The following is a 15,850-nucleotide window of genomic DNA, read 5'->3' on the forward strand; positions in this document are numbered from 1 at the left end:
CTATCTGCCATCTCTCGCAGACTCCTAGAGTGAAAAGAGTTTAGCTTTGAAGGAAAAGGAACATAGAAGAGTATCTACAGTAAAAGCTTAGGATGCCTTTAAGAGCATAATGCCAAAGGACAGTGTCAGAATGCTGCCTTCTTCCAGTACACAGGATAAGGGATTATTAACCTTAACCATTACACAGCCTTGTTTGTGTGACTAAAACTCCCTCATGCATTCTGCTACAGAAGACATGCAATTGGAGATGTGGTCCATGTAAACAGAAGGGACCTGATTTCAGGTCCTTTCCCATCAAAGTCTACTGGTCTTCAAAATTAATGCAAAGGCCACTGTCTTGGCAGGCTTGGATGCAAAATTGTTTCTCTGATTACATGTAGCTCCATTATTCTATGTAGAAACTTTGCTGTGTTTCTGGAAATAGCGATCTCATATTTTTCCATCTTAACTTCAGATCAACAATTTTTATGGGGATTTAAACAGAGTACCTGAAGTACTGTAAATAGAATGCTAACACAAAAAGAGAATTGTGTTTGAAGGGGCTACTAATATAACAAAAGAACCAGATTCTTCTGTTACTAAGTAATAAACATGTTTTCTCATACTCTCTTTAGCAGTATATTATGTTTATAATTCTGAAGAATCTCTAAAAGCAAATAAATTTCATAAAATCACTTGTAGCTTAACAATACATTAGTTTTAGTGAGAGCCACTTCATCCAAATAGCAGGCACTGCTGAGACGGAATGAGCTCCTGATCACAGATTTAACTCAGAAAGGGTTAATCTATTTCTTAAATAAAAATGACCAGATGCAAAGACAAAGGACTCAAAGGTAGAATGGAAAGGAACCATGCAGCTTGGGCCACATAACAGGTCAACACTTCAAGAAGACACACACAGGCAGCTGATGCACAGGGCCGTGGCTCCTTTCGCATCCCCACAGTTGGCATAAATGCTAAGGAAATAAGAGAGTTGTGGTGCTCCTTTGAAATAAAATTAACTTCCCCTTTTTCACACAGTGATTAAAGTAGAAGGTGCCTTGAACTGGTCTGAGTCCCTTTTACAGCCTTTAAAAACTAGGAAAACCAACATGCCCTGCTGAGCACATCTTGGAGAGCCAGCACTTACAGATCAGTAGTATATTCAGGAAGGTGACTGGGTAATCGGATGAGTTTTTGGTTAGAGCAGTCTACAATTGTTCCCTCGCAGCGACACTTCTCAGGACAGACAAGGTCCATGAAACACTTCCCGGTAAATTTACTTCTGTAATCCTCTGACCCTGCAATAAAAGGAAAATATATTCCATCAAACAGTTCCTGATAACTGCAGCAATCAGAGATTTTATGGAATCTATTCTCAACACCGCCTCCTGTCAGGTCCCAGCTCCTGCACACAATTTTAATACCTGCCAAAGATTTTTGTTCAGCAGTTTTTCAAATTACTCCCAAGACTAGCCTCTGTTTTTCCACTCTTCCCTTGATAGATTAATTCCTTGTCTAACAAGCCTACCTGTTAAAGGTATTTTTTGAAGCACGTCTAGTTAGCTGTTGGAGTCTGCTTCAAATGAGCTCCAGCAAAGTCACTTTTTCCCATTTGGAACTTAGTCCAGCAACAGGGAAAAGGGATCTCATGAAAGCAGGAGCTATCTTGGTGCATTCAAATGACAAAGGATTTTTAAAGATGTCATTAAAAAGCCCGGAATTCTCAGATCTCAGCTATTAGAACTATTTTTGAGAGCAATCTTTTATGAAAGAACCTTGTCAATTTTCCAACAACTAGATACCTTTATTAACTATGTTAAACAAACAGCAAAGGGAAGTAATAGCAGTTTAAATCATTTTCATTTTAATTAAGGAACGGGTAGACCATACTTAGTGAGAAGTACTCCCTAATGTACCATTATACCATGATTAACAGGCCTCTTTGACTAGGTTTTTGACCCGTTCTAATGAAATGCTTTTCCAATTAGGCTCAGTGAACTAATCTGTCCTTTTCAGGTTTGTTTTTTCTCTTTTAATAACAGCAGGTTGGAAACTTGATCTCTGTGCTTCAAGGAACCAGGAGTATTAATAAATGTGTATGTAAGCAAAGTGTTGCCAAGACCCCACCATGCAATACCTGTCCACTCACTTCATATTTCATAATGGAAGCACCAGAATTGTCTCAGGAACCTTGTGTAATGCTATGTGATCACAACTACCAAGAAGTATTTTTAAACTTTTCCAGAGTTTTAAAAGTCAATTGCAAGTCTTTCTCAGGAATGATCTGAGCAAGTTCAGATTTTAAGAACCTGAAAATGTCAATAAAAACTTAAACCTGAGCTGAAATTTGTTTTTAGAGACTTAATGACATTCATCACCTGCTTCCCCTTCCCAGACTGATAAATACACCACTGCTCATTTTATGACTGCACGCTATTTTCTGGAAGAAAAAAGTCACCTAAATCCACTATTATTTTAATTTATGTTACACATTACCTCCACAGGGTGATGCAGTGAAAGCAAGCAATTCTGCAGGCAATCTAACATTTTGATTCCACAGACACACTTCGGTTTAGTTTTGTAATTCCAAACTAGATTATGAGAAACATCACATGCAGCTTTGTACATTACCACTTCTGTGGTGCTAAATACTTTGTTATCATGATTATTGTAAATTGTACCTCTAAGGTGAGACTTTGCTTCTGTATTTTAGCTTGACATTACAGCACTTAAAATATTAGGACCACTGCACATTTTAAAATATTATAAAAATACAGTCTAAGCCTTTCCCCACATGACCATCATTTAATTTCTTATCCTTTCAAAAAACCCCATCTGATTTCCAGTCCTAAAAATTGCAGGCTTGGTAGTCAGACTAAAATGTCAAGTGATGAGCGTATTATGGTTTGATTACAAGAACATACAGCTATTCTTTCTTAGGTCTATGAGACAGTACATTTGGTTGTTTATGATTCCTTGGAAATAATGCCAAAGATGAACAGTTATCAGGATGAGAGTTTATTAAAACTTCTACAATTACAGTACGCCCTGAAAAACCCACTGAAATTTTTCAGTGATCAGAAAGTGTCTTGGAAATCCCCAAATTAACCCTTGAAGAAGCACTTCTAATTTTCATTGTAAAAGCTTTCTTTGAAAGAATAATCACAAATGTCATGAAGTTACACAGGGTAAAAATTTATTAAGCATAATTTTTAGTCTACTGGTGGATACAAGAGATTCATCTTCCTATGGGAAAAAAGAAGGATGGGAAAGTAAGTGGAATGCTTTATGAAGGAGAAAAAGGGGTATGTAACATTAGAGGGTGAAAATCAGGTTTTGGTTTTCTCTCGAGCTTTCTGGCAAAATAAAGAAAGAATATTTACCACATTTTGATTTAGCAGTCTCACTCTCTTGATGGCATACAACTTTCCACACTGCATCAGCTATAAGAAGTTGATCTTGCCTGGGCATCAGTCCACTGCCTCCACGCTTGCAACAGGGGAAAGCCCTCTCAGCTCAACAGGAGAGGAAGGGAGCAAACATCACCTTAGTACTTTTCTTTCTTTCTTTCTTTGTCTCTCTTTTTTTTCCTCTTCCATTTTTTTTCTTCTAAATGAGTTTAAATAAGAGTTACCCAGGTAAGCACTGAGTCAAAAGTAATCAATAGCATGTATATGCTCAGCAAGTACTTGGTCATCCATTAGACTGTGAGACAGCAGGAATCACCTGCCAAAGACTAGATAAAATTTACTATTTTGACCTGAGCCTTGAGATCACTTGGACAGGTGGCTGCTCTATTAAGATATGCCCATCTGGGATACTAATGTGAAATTCAGCCATCTGCTTGCAGAACTATTTAAGTACGTATATCCGTTTCTACACACAGGGCTTTATCAGTGTACTACTGCAGGGCTCTGAGCAAACATGACAGGATTCAGGAAGTACAATTAACCATCACATGCATGCAGTACTTCTGGCACACTATAAAATAACCTGTGGAAAGCCATGGAAAAGAAATGCAGGACAGGCACAGAAGAAACACTTGGCTTCATTTTACTATTCCAGACCAGCCATTTGGTCATATTATTATACCTGAAAGCATGTGTGCATCGTAGCTGACAAATCTGTGAAGCTTGGCTGAATGTAAAACATGACTTAGGAGTTTCTAGTAATTTCCAAAATTAAAAAGAATTAAGTTTGCTATAAAATGAGTAGCCAAGGCAACAGCAAGGCCTGTGTTTAACCGAGGGCAACTCTGTTTATCTGAATTGCTAGTTACTCTGATAACATTTTCATTTCACAGCCTATGTGATACCACTATTAGGTACCAGGATATTACAATTCCTCAGTATCATAAAACAAACACTTATGTAATTCTACAAAACAGCAGTATTGAGATAAAGAAACACCACATTTCCAAGTGCTCAAAAATTTTAGGTGCCTTTCTAATACCCACATGGAGAAATTAAGCAACTGAGACAAATACCTTTTTGTCCTATTCTTCTTTTTAAGCATTGTTTGGCAAACCTGATTTCAGTTTTTAAAACTTAGCTTTGCCCAAAGGACTTAAAAGGAGTGCTGGATGAACTGTTCTGGAAAAAATCAAGCTGTCTCAAGAGGGGCTTGAATACTGAGCTGATACATTCATTCTAGAAAAGATGCATCCTCAAATTTGGCAACAAAAATATGATCACAGAGATCACTTGGTCTAAAACTTGGACAAAACCCCAGGAATCCCGACAATCACTTCTTCATGTAACCACTAGATCAAAATTCTCATGGGTTTTCAGGAAAAAAAGGAGGTACATTGTTTGTCATGTTTTCACATCACTAGTATTAATTCTTATCACTAACTACAGGTAAAATCTAAGAATCTCAGATGTCCTTCTGATGTCTCCACAACAGATATGTAACAAATCTGCAAGATGAGGCAGTATTTCTGTAAAAGGAAACTTCTATATGAGGCTCCCAAAGTCACTTATGAATAGGTGTAATTATCTCTACTTTACATCGGGGTTGGGGGGGGGGGTCGGCGGGAAGTTAGGCACAAATATGTTAAAGATCTTATCTAAGCTGTCAAAGCTAAAATGGCCCATTTGGGTATGCTGACTCAGCTTTGTGCTATGTAACTATTGGATAATGCTGTTCTCATACAGGCCATGTTACCCACATCATTTTGAGAGATAAAAGATAATGCTTTGCAGACTCTTCTGAAGATCTTTTGCAGTATAGACCTTCATAATAAAATGCCACCACATTAAGATTGCTCAGATCAGGTCCAAAGTTACATTAAGTAGCAGGCACCTTGTTACAGAAACAGCGTCCAAAGTGTACCTCAAGTAGAAGGGTTCACTGGACAGCTCGAATAGAGAGATGTAGCTTACATTATTTATAAGGTAAGAAGTCAAAAATGATTTTTCATCTCTGTAGGTATGGCTGGAATCACCCTTGAATCATATTAATTAACAGGATGCCTAACTTCTTCATTCTAAGAGCAATTAAACAGATTAATGACTTAGAAATGGTTATTCTGCATGCAAGCCCTCTGGAAAGTCTGTCGAAAACATCACTAGGGCTCCCCTCTGCAGTGCCCGGGAGACTGGTTACGCAACACTTCACCTTTTTCATTTTTCCTGTGAGAAAAGGGGGAATCTCTCACCTTTTGGTGCTTCTGAAAACAGCAGAAGTATCCCAGCATGCCATGCGGCAGGGAGTATGCAGCCTTCCATGGTGCTTGACAGAACCATGTTCAATTTGTATTGTTCTACCACATGGTTAGATCAAGCACAAAGGAAAACCCCATGAACAGCCAGAGTCAGAGTTAGGCAGCGCCAAAGAGAGGAGAGCGTTGAGAGGAAGCAGCATGGAGAAGCACAAGCTGAAGGTTCACGGAGAGCTGCTCTCCACTCCACCCATGCAAAAAGGTGCTGGATACAAGAGGTCATCCTTTACGCTACAACTGCAGGAACACCCTGGAGCACAATTGGGGTTAGTGTACAAGAACAGAGCCCAGGCGAATTCAGAGACAGAACTAATATGATAGAAAATACTACCAAAGGACTGCAAACAGCTCCTTCCAGGAAGGATGTACAACTTCCACCACATACTGAATGCCCGATCTACACTGCTCTTCATTAGCTACTTACTCTCTCCCAGTGTCTCCTTTCAGTATAAATGCCATTTTGGTTTGGTCCAAATTGCATTTATTTAAATGCAGTTTTGAAATACCGCAGCTTATATTAACAATAGTAGATTCTGAGCTGATGGCCAAGCTCTGGCATTAAATGCTCCCCAAGCTCCTTTTGAGCCTGCTTTCAGCTCCCAGTGGCCTTTCATGCTGGTGGCACTTACACTGACAATCTGTAATTACCACTGCTTTTTTTTTTATTTCAACTGCACTTTACAGCAAGGTAGCACACACATGCTACTACAGACATGTTAAGGCAAACAGGAGTATTTTGTTGTTCTGTTTCTTGGCATAATATTTATTGGCTTTTGTAAATCATTTGCTGGTGGAAGCATTCTCTCTTTCCAACATCCTAGATTATTTCAAACAGCTTTACTTCCTGTAACTCATTCCTGCAACTTTGACATATAATATAGGGCATTCAGTTCTGGCTTGACTGCTCCCACTGAAATAAAACTCCCATCGACTTCAATGTCTGCAGAGCTATGCCAGTGAAGAGTGCTTTTGAAAGTCACATCTCCAATGTTCTTGCAGGCTTCACGAATGAGAGAGGAAGTGACTGTCCTCTGCAACTGCTCAGAACATTTTGCTGGACTTCGGTGAAGGTCAATGCTTGTGCTTTTAAAAAAAATACCACTTTCCTTAGTAAGGGGTTTGCATTGCCCAAAGAACAAAGTCAGCATCAAGCAGATTATTCATTGCCTACATGAAGAACAATGCAAGTACTTGAGCAGAGATGACACATAATACAGCAAGGGCCTCTGCTTCACCATTTTGCTAGGAACCAGCATTATTATGCAGAAAGTCAACACACAATTACTTGAGAATGCCAGAAAATAAGTACAGTGTTAACTTAGTCACCTCATACTGTGGGTTTGCGTGCAGCAATGAAAGTAAGACAATTTGATTTACTGTCTATCTTTACAATCTAAGAAAGAAACTAAAGCAGCTTTTTAGGGGAACCTAACACAATAAACCTTCAATCCCCACAAGCTGCCAAACTAGCCAGAGTCCTAACTGATACAAAAATTAGATTATTAATTTTCTCTTGTGACTCATGCAACATGGCACAAAGAGGCATTAATTTTCTTCCATGATTCATTCAAAGTATGCATAACCCTAGAATCTACCTCATTTATTTAGAAATTATACCTATAACTAGCATTCCTGCCAATAATTTTGTATGGTACTAGTGAAGAAGAATGCAGAGTTCCATATCCTTCTTCCTACACTGGTTTAATAATGCAGCGATTCTGGCATTGGCTCTTCAAATAAATTCATCCACAGTACTCTGTTCAGCAGTGAGAAGTAATGGTTCATATCTTCCAAAGGCTTTTATATTATATACTGATTTTCAGTATTAAATGGAATATCTGTAATAAACCTAGTAATTTCAGTGTCAATGAACTCTTTCAATCCTGCTGGAAACAAATGCAGTCCAAGCCCTGCAAACTTCTTCCTGAGAAACCCCTAGAGAATATTTTGAACAAGTCTCTATTCCTCTGCTGCACTAATTAAACACCACTTACAATAACTGCCTAAGCTAACGATCAACTACAATGAACAAGAGGTACCACCACACAAAGTCTGCCAAAACCTTAATTTATGTCCCCAGAATACATGAGAGCTAAAACACTCCACAGGCACATCCTGGCCTTTCTGATTGTTGCACACTATTACAAAAATATGCAGGAATATAGCCCCCCCCCTTCTTTTTTTGAAAAATAGAATAGGAAAAAAGAGGGAAGCACACTATTTTGTAAATTACATTTAAAAAAAAAAGTTGAAAAAGAAATGATCATATCTCCAGATATTTGCCAGTTTTCATGAAAAACCCTACCCTTTAGATATACTCTACATCCAAGCAGCATTGCATGGTTTGCTCTTAGTGTTATTTCACCTGTGGTAATCCAAGACCTGTTTGTGTATCAGTCACTGAATCCGCAGTTTGCTAAGAATCTGTATATAGGACCCTATTTTTAACTGTCCCATCAAGCTGTAACACCTCAGGAGGCTGCTGCAGTCTCAGAATAGTCAGATGAAAATTTATTGTCCAACTGCAGGCTCAAACATTCTTGCGCTGGTTTTAGCTGACTAGCTCTCTTCATGCCAATGCCTCTCCAATTATTTTCTTTATCCTATTCAAGTGACCGCTGTACACACAAAAAAGTGCTAACTTTGCATCTCTGGTAGGTGTTGTTCAGTTTAATCTCAACACACGCAATGGCAATGTGAGAGAAGAGAACAAACTTTGTCCTACTTTAGTTTTTGAGGTATCTGAGTTACAAGAGTAATCACTCAGCTTTCTGCCGTAGCTAATGAAGACACCTCCAGAGGACAACTCAGATCTCAAGAGAGGAAACTATATAGCTCTGTACTCTGCCTACATGGAGAATCTAGGACAACTATGTTATTTGGATGCCTAAGTGATATGGATGCATCTGTGACTAAACATTAATTCTCCCTCTTTTCATTGCCTCTTTACTATAATTGCAGATAAGGATGTTGGCTGGTAACAAAGCAGTTCAGATTTAGTTTTTTTGAAGACTACTTCAACTTAAAAATAAAATGAGACACAGCCTTAAAATAAACTTTTTAATGGGGACAGGTCAATTTACTTTCCAATTAAGAACCATACTCTCTCCCAAACAGAACCACTTGCTCTATGTTAAGCTTATGCTTCCTTGAGTAAAATGGTTTCCATTCTGCCTACTTTCCCCCTACTGCAGTGCAGGAAAACTTCACCGCAGTGTTCATCACGAGCTAGTGAAGGGTTAGAGTAACTGACACAAATATTAACATAAATCTGAATTACTATCAAAGATTTACAGAAAAGGGAGGGCTATAATCAGTATATAGTACAGCCAAATTACTTTTTCAACAGGAACATTTCTACAGTACAAGGGAATTAAGCTCCATTACTATTAGTCATAGCAGTCGTATTGTGTTCTCTAATGACTTCAACTTCAGAAAAACTTCATGCAAACCAAAACTCAAATACACTCATTTACAGTGTAGAGTGAAGACTTCAGGTTCATAATTATGAATTCAGTCTAGGATTTAATCTGCAGGTGATTTGTTGCTGTTAAACAAACTTCCATTCAGATAGAATTATTCTTATGCACAAAAAATGCGTATCCTCTGTTTCGCTATTTCCAGAGAGTTTCTGAAGGTACTTTTGCTGCGTCTTTGTGTCTTTCAGAGGAAAAAAAGTAGAACACGCAGCATTTAACTGAATAAAACCAAAGCAAAATACACAAAAGAAATCTGCAGAAAGAAGTCTGAATGGGGTTAATTTTCCAGTTGTCCAGATCATAGGCAATGCTTCATATTCCTTTCCCTCACTCTGCTCAAGCAAAAGCCCTGGTGGGCAAAGTGCTGGAGCTTGGCCTCAGACAAGATTTCCCACAAACGTGACCAGGCCTAGCGCATCCTGTGCAGGACTGCCAATCCCCACCACTGCCACCTCCAGCATGGACAAACCTACGAGCTGTTAGGGCTTGGTGCCTGCGCAGGCAGAAGCTGCTGGAGACCAGTACGCTAAGGGCAGGTATAATCGCGAATGCCCGAGCACGTCGCTGCAGCACTGTAACAAGGCAGACAGGAGCAGGTGGATATCAGTGCTTTTCATCAGATAGAAAATGCTAAGGGCAGGAATATGAATACACAGTCTGTAAATGACTACTTGCTTACAAATATTGAAGGAATTTGCAAAGTTGTCATCAGAGTGACTGGCAAATTACGGGAACAACGGGAGAGTATTTCAATCAGATAAATTATATAAGATCTGGATTAAATTCACTTGCCTTTCATGACTTTTAAGTGCTGGTTGAGGAGTAACAGTACATTGCATCTTTCATTTTGAGAGCTGAAGGAGCTTAAATAGAGTTTACATGTCACTAAGAGCAGAGAAGGGGATAACCTAGGGAGACCAAGGGACAGGAAACGTATGAACTACCGTAGGGACTGGACAAAGAGCCCTGATGTGCAGCCTGCGTTCTGACTGGGAACACTCCATCCACTGCAGTTCTATGCTTCTAAGGCTGAAACAATGTAGAGAAGAGAGAAGGAAATTACAGGTGATCACAAGTAATATGAGCTCTGTTCCAAAGTAGACAGGTAATCCAAGAAAGGTGAATATGTATGAAGACAGAGACTGGAAAAGACACATAAAGAATTAGGAGGAAAACTGCAATTAGTAAGAAGAGGTTTTATCAAATGCCTTCAAAAATTATGAGTGAACAAACAGCAACTACATTACTATCTAATAACAGGGGATAACACAAGAGATATGACACTAGCCCTAAATATGCAAGCTCTGGATCCATATGTACCACAGAGGCTGACTTTGATTTGGGTTGGGTTAACAAGAAGCAGTGTCCAAAAAGGAGAGAATTGTGCTAGCAGATGGTTCATTGTCCTCCTCCTATTATTCCACGTGCTTTTGATTTGTACAGCACTATCTGGAACTGAAGTAACTAATTAAAGTCAGTTAGATACATGTATGCCCCAACGCAAAAGGAAGCAGGAAGACAGGTTTACTTCACAATATTTCAAATAGTAACCTTATTTCTAAGATTCTTATTTCTAAGAATTAGAAGATAAAAAGCTTTCATGATGTGATGCTCGTAGGTATACATACACTTTGATCATCATCAGAAATAGTATGGTAGGTGGAACTTTCACAGCTTTTGAAATACACAATATACTGAAAAATGCAAACACATCACAGGGAAAAAAAAAAGATATACAGCTGAATACAAGGGCAGCTCTCTGCAAAAGCCATTTCATACACAGTGTCACACAGCAATCAAGGATCCTGCCAACTCTTGAAGTGACAATAAGCTACCGCAGAGACAACACAATCTGCTCATAGATTCATTTCCCTTCCTCCTAAAGCCCAGTGCTGCTTTAGAAAACAAAACTGCTGTGTAGTGAACTTGATCAAATGCTACTGGGCAGAAGATTTTTGTTGTTCTTTTCCCCCCCTATTCCTACTAAGAATGGGAGCCTCCAGTGACCTAAAGCTGGCAAGTACCATTGGATCCTTAGGTGGCCATAGTGGGCAGATGCAGCCAAGAAGAAAATGATCATCAGAATTTCACTGTTGCCACTGAAAATTACACTATTTTCCTTTTCTAAACAGAAGAGAGAGACAATTAGTCACAGCCTGTTCCTCCAATTTCTCTCTCAAGAAAAAACTTTTTTAGTCTCAGATGCTATAGCTGTGGGGAGAGAGTTGAGCAAGGGGGAGGTTTATTATTATTTTGGTGCATCACATTAAATGGAAGGCAGAAATACACTGGAAATAGTATCTATTGCAATCTGAGGCTTAAACATATTTGATAGTATATTCAACAACTTTGCCTGTCTCACAGCCCCAGGCAAAAACATGCCCCTTTCCCTGCTGTTCCTTCATTTCATGCTATAATGCTTCCAATTCTCCTTTTAAAAAGAATTATGCACATTATCTACCTGTTGCACAGAATCTCCTTCCTATGACCACTCATAACCTTTGCAGATGTTGCTCTGTCATTATCAGTAAAAGCTTGAGTCATTTGGTACAGGGAGGAAATAGCATCTGGGAAAAGTGCCTTGATGACGAATTAAAAAAAGAAGGCAAGTTCTCCTTGCTAAATACTATCTAAAAAGATGGTGAGGAGCTGAAATAAAAACTGAAGGAAACAATATGCAGAATGAAGTTTTCTAGGTTTGCTTTTTTAAATTATTTTTTATTTTTACTATGCTGCATAGTTTTGTCTTCACAGTTTTATTTAATTAATCAAATACAGTTCTATTTAGCCCATCTGTATCTCTGAATGTGTCCTCTTGACATTACCTTCTTGATGTTCCTCTACCATTTAAGACTGATGAAACTTCAAACATCTCAGCTTTTCTTCCCCATTCCTGCTAACCACTCCTCTCTCCTATCCTCATACGAAAAGCACTTCCCTTTCTTCTCTTAATTTAGTGAACAATCACATTTTTTCTCATGCCAGGTCCATCCTGAAAGTCCCCTTTATGATACTTTGTAGAATCCAAATGAATGTGGAAAACACAAACATTGCTTCAGGACAACCTCAGAATGTTATGACTTCAGAACTGGTCCTTTCCTTCATGTCAAAGTACTAAGCCCACCTAAGTTTAACTACTCATGAGTATGATCTTGACACTGGCTGAGTACCTCTACTCCCACAGAGCTCACACTTTCTGTGCATCCTTGTCACTTCTCAAAGGTCAAAGACCAGGGCTGGATAAAATCTCTCACACTGCTTCCTTAACAAACCCCTCATTCACTGCGCTTTCTCCCACAAAACCATCTTTCTGACCATTGACATATACTAAATATATTAAATAAACTGCATGAAAGTATCAGGATCCTGAAACAAGAACCCTTTGACAAAAAAGATGCACACTTACAAAAGGATTTAAAATAAAATTTCTTTTCTCATACACTGAGCAAAAGATGTAAAAACTAGACAGGGAGAATCCCACAGCCAGCAAGGACACTGACAAGTTACTAAGCATTGCCATCCCAGTGGGATTGTGCAGGCTCATCCCTGGATAACACAAAGCACTGCTCGATAGTCTGACTTTGAATGATGAAGCTTCATACCTCATGGACCTTTCTGCACAGAAACGTGCTGCGTTAAATCCTGGCATGAAACATATTCCTCAAAATGCAAACATGAAAATTCCTGCTAAATGCCAAGTCTGAAGCAGCCGTGATTCAAAGGGACAACTTGAGCAGAACAGGTGCCAAGGATGTCTGTTCTCTGGATTGATTTACAAACTAAGATTCTTCTAAACCATTAGACATTCCCCCTGTCTCATGTGAGCAGACAGTGAGTCGAGTTCAATGTATCTCATCGCCATCTGGAAACTCTACAGGAAAGGATATCTTCTCTATTGAGCTTTTGAATAGAATTAGCTTTCATCCAGCTGAAATCCTTGTTCTGAAGCTGTACAATCCCTGCTCTCCTCCTTCATAAGTCAGGTTTATGTCTTTTCCATGTGGTTTTGATATACTCGTAGAACTGGAGACCAAGGAAAAAACAGCCTAATGCTTCAAGGAAAGGACCCCCAAGATAAGAACTCACACAAAATATTATTCTCAACGTCACCAGGTACTGTGTTCTCCATTGTTGCTCTTCTTAGCTATGACCTTTCATAAATTACATCAGATGGTGTTTGCCTCATCCAATAGCCTGTACCATTGTTCAAGGCATGCATGCACATACATAACATTAATTTCTCTAGCCTATTAATAAAAGCAGAAGAAAATAACGGCAAATTGGGTACAGATTTATAGTGATCTGTTTCTGCAGTCTACTTTTCTTTTAAAATTATATTTATGCGTTTTCATTTCCAGTTTCTTTAAATATGAATATTACTGACTAATTATCTTACTATGATGGACGCAATCCAAAAGCTTAGATAAAAGTATGTCATAATTTCAGTTCTGGTTATAAATTTTGTGGCTTGAGTCATAAGTGATTGAAGACTTTAACAAGCATGCCCAAGAAAACCTGACTGCAAATGAAGTTATCTTTATTTTATTTTCCCCATAAAGAGAAGGTTTAGCTCAGCATATTGCTTGCAGAGATACACAAAGAACAACAGCTTGTTTTGGGCTGCTGCCATTCAGTTTCATGCTGCATACCCATCTAGAGTCATTAATCTTTTACCACCAAGAACACAATTTATCATGGTGTGGGTTTTTTTTTTTCAGAGGAAAGACAAAAATCATAGTAATTTCTATAGAAAACACTGCAAGGTACCCCATCAATAACAGTCATCTTTCTTCTCAGTACACACTAATAGATTTGCTCACTGAAACCTGTTTGTCTTTACAGTATACAAAAATAAGTAATCTAAAATACATATAACCAATAGAAAAAACACATGAAGAAGCAGTCTACTTAGTTGTGCTGTATAAGGCAATAAAGGTCCTTTTACTGATAGCTGGACCATAAATAAAGAATGGATAGGGTTGAGAAAAAAGGTGTTTATGTTACTTGGGAGGGTTTTTTTGGGTGGAAACATTTTTCCATCTAGTTCACAGCACAAAATCTTTGCCTAAACTATGATGCAAGTTTTGATTCAAAACTTACTAAAACCAAAAATCTTACCAACTTCAATGGCAGTTTTACTTGAATTACTGCATGTTACTTGTGGATGTGAAAAAAAAAAAAAATCTATGAAAGTATGTGAATCGATGCCGTCCCCTCACCCTCAGCTTCACTCATATCCTAGGTCAGAAATGCCCATTGCCAGTTGTGTAAAAATCTCACTCATACTGTTCTCAGCCTTTTATGTCTGAGAACTTACTTGAGCTCAGCTCTCATTAAGGTCAATAAGAGTTCTGCCCAAATGCAAATGACGATCCATCCACCTTCCACCGCTTCAAAATATGATATTTGCCACATGGATTCATATACATCTTCATTGTTTTCCTTAGACATTTAATAACCTAGTAATTCTTTAAAATTAAACGTCACAAGCTTTTCTCTTTTATCTTTTCTTTGTTTCTAAGAGACACACAGAAGACAGCTATAGACTGCCCCCCCCCCCTTTTTTTTTCTTTTTTTTTTTTTAATCCATAAGGTAATTGGCTTTCTGGAGAACTAACTGAATTTTCCAAATTTAATTTTAAAAGATGCTCCATAATATCCATTATAGCAAACACTGTCCTGCAGATTTGATTAGTAGGCTCTCTGGACCTGCTTATTTCTGAATTGAAAGTGCAGTACAGCCTGGATAAATTAATTACCTGAGCAGCGGAACTTCTTGCTCTTGATCTGGCTGATTCGTTTGTTGGCAAGGCGACGCGGATTGCTGCATCGAGCGCCGCTGGTTTCTATCGGATTATCCTGCAGGTAATCAGCCAGCCACTTCAAATGGCAGTCGCACACAAATGGATTCTGAGCTAAATGTCTGCAAGAAGGATGGGATGTTTAATCAGAAGTGACCTGTGACACTGTACTCCATCACTGTTTTTCACAAACGCAAACCTGAAGAGTAGAGTAATTGAATAAGCTTCCAAAAAACCAGGCCTGGCGGAAACCACACAGAGCTGCACATGAATGGGAGAATTCTGTGAGCTATCACATTTCGTAGCTCGTTAAGCCTGCTGCAAGTCCTTTCACAGAGGAAACAAAAATTAAGATAGCAAAGCCTGCTTTAAAGGACACAGACCTCTTGTCTACAAAGTCCCATGTTTTCTCCCAAGAGCTTGATATGCTGCCTTTTGAGAGAAATGCACCTTTTTAGGTGCACCTGACCTGATGATCATTTTGTATCCTGGTTTAAAAGAAATTTTATTGGCAAGCTCAGTTTCCTAGGGATCAAAATGCAAATTAGTAAAGTGCCTTGGATCTGTGGGCAAAGCCAGAAGTGATCCAGAGCTCTTTTCTCAAGAGTGGAGTTGATATTTGCATATATTCACCATGCGTAATAGTATTTCCCTTATATGTATTTTTTCCTGGAGCAAAAATTTTTACATTTGAGACTGAACTGTTTATGCAAGATAGAACTTGACTCTATCCTTCAGCAAAATTTGCACAACATATTTCCCACACAATTGGAGATAGGTACTATTAGGCATTGATTTTAACTGGATATTTAGACTTTGTTAATAGAAATCTGCTGGAGCATCTTAGAGAGAAACAGCATTTCTCT

At 38.6% G+C, this 15,850-nt stretch overlaps 1 protein-coding gene across 3 annotated transcripts in view; it reads right to left on the bottom strand.

Moving 5' to 3' along the window:
* SLIT3 (slit guidance ligand 3) overlaps positions 1-15,850 on the bottom strand; it is a 537,543-nt gene that overhangs the window by 127,509 nt on the left and 394,184 nt on the right. For all 3 annotated transcript variants that reach the window (XM_052816501.1, XM_052816502.1, XM_052816500.1), the window contains 2 exons: positions 14,943-15,106; positions 1,130-1,280 (listed from right to left, as the gene is read on the bottom strand). In XM_052816501.1, coding sequence (XP_052672461.1) covers positions 1,130-1,280; positions 14,943-15,106 — 315 coding nt within the window. The remainder of the gene's footprint in view (positions 1-1,129; positions 1,281-14,942; positions 15,107-15,850) is intronic.

The sequence above is a fragment of the Harpia harpyja genome, chromosome 20 (assembly GCF_026419915.1).
Source record: "Harpia harpyja isolate bHarHar1 chromosome 20, bHarHar1 primary haplotype, whole genome shotgun sequence".
NCBI classification, from domain to species: domain Eukaryota; kingdom Metazoa; phylum Chordata; class Aves; order Accipitriformes; family Accipitridae; genus Harpia; species Harpia harpyja.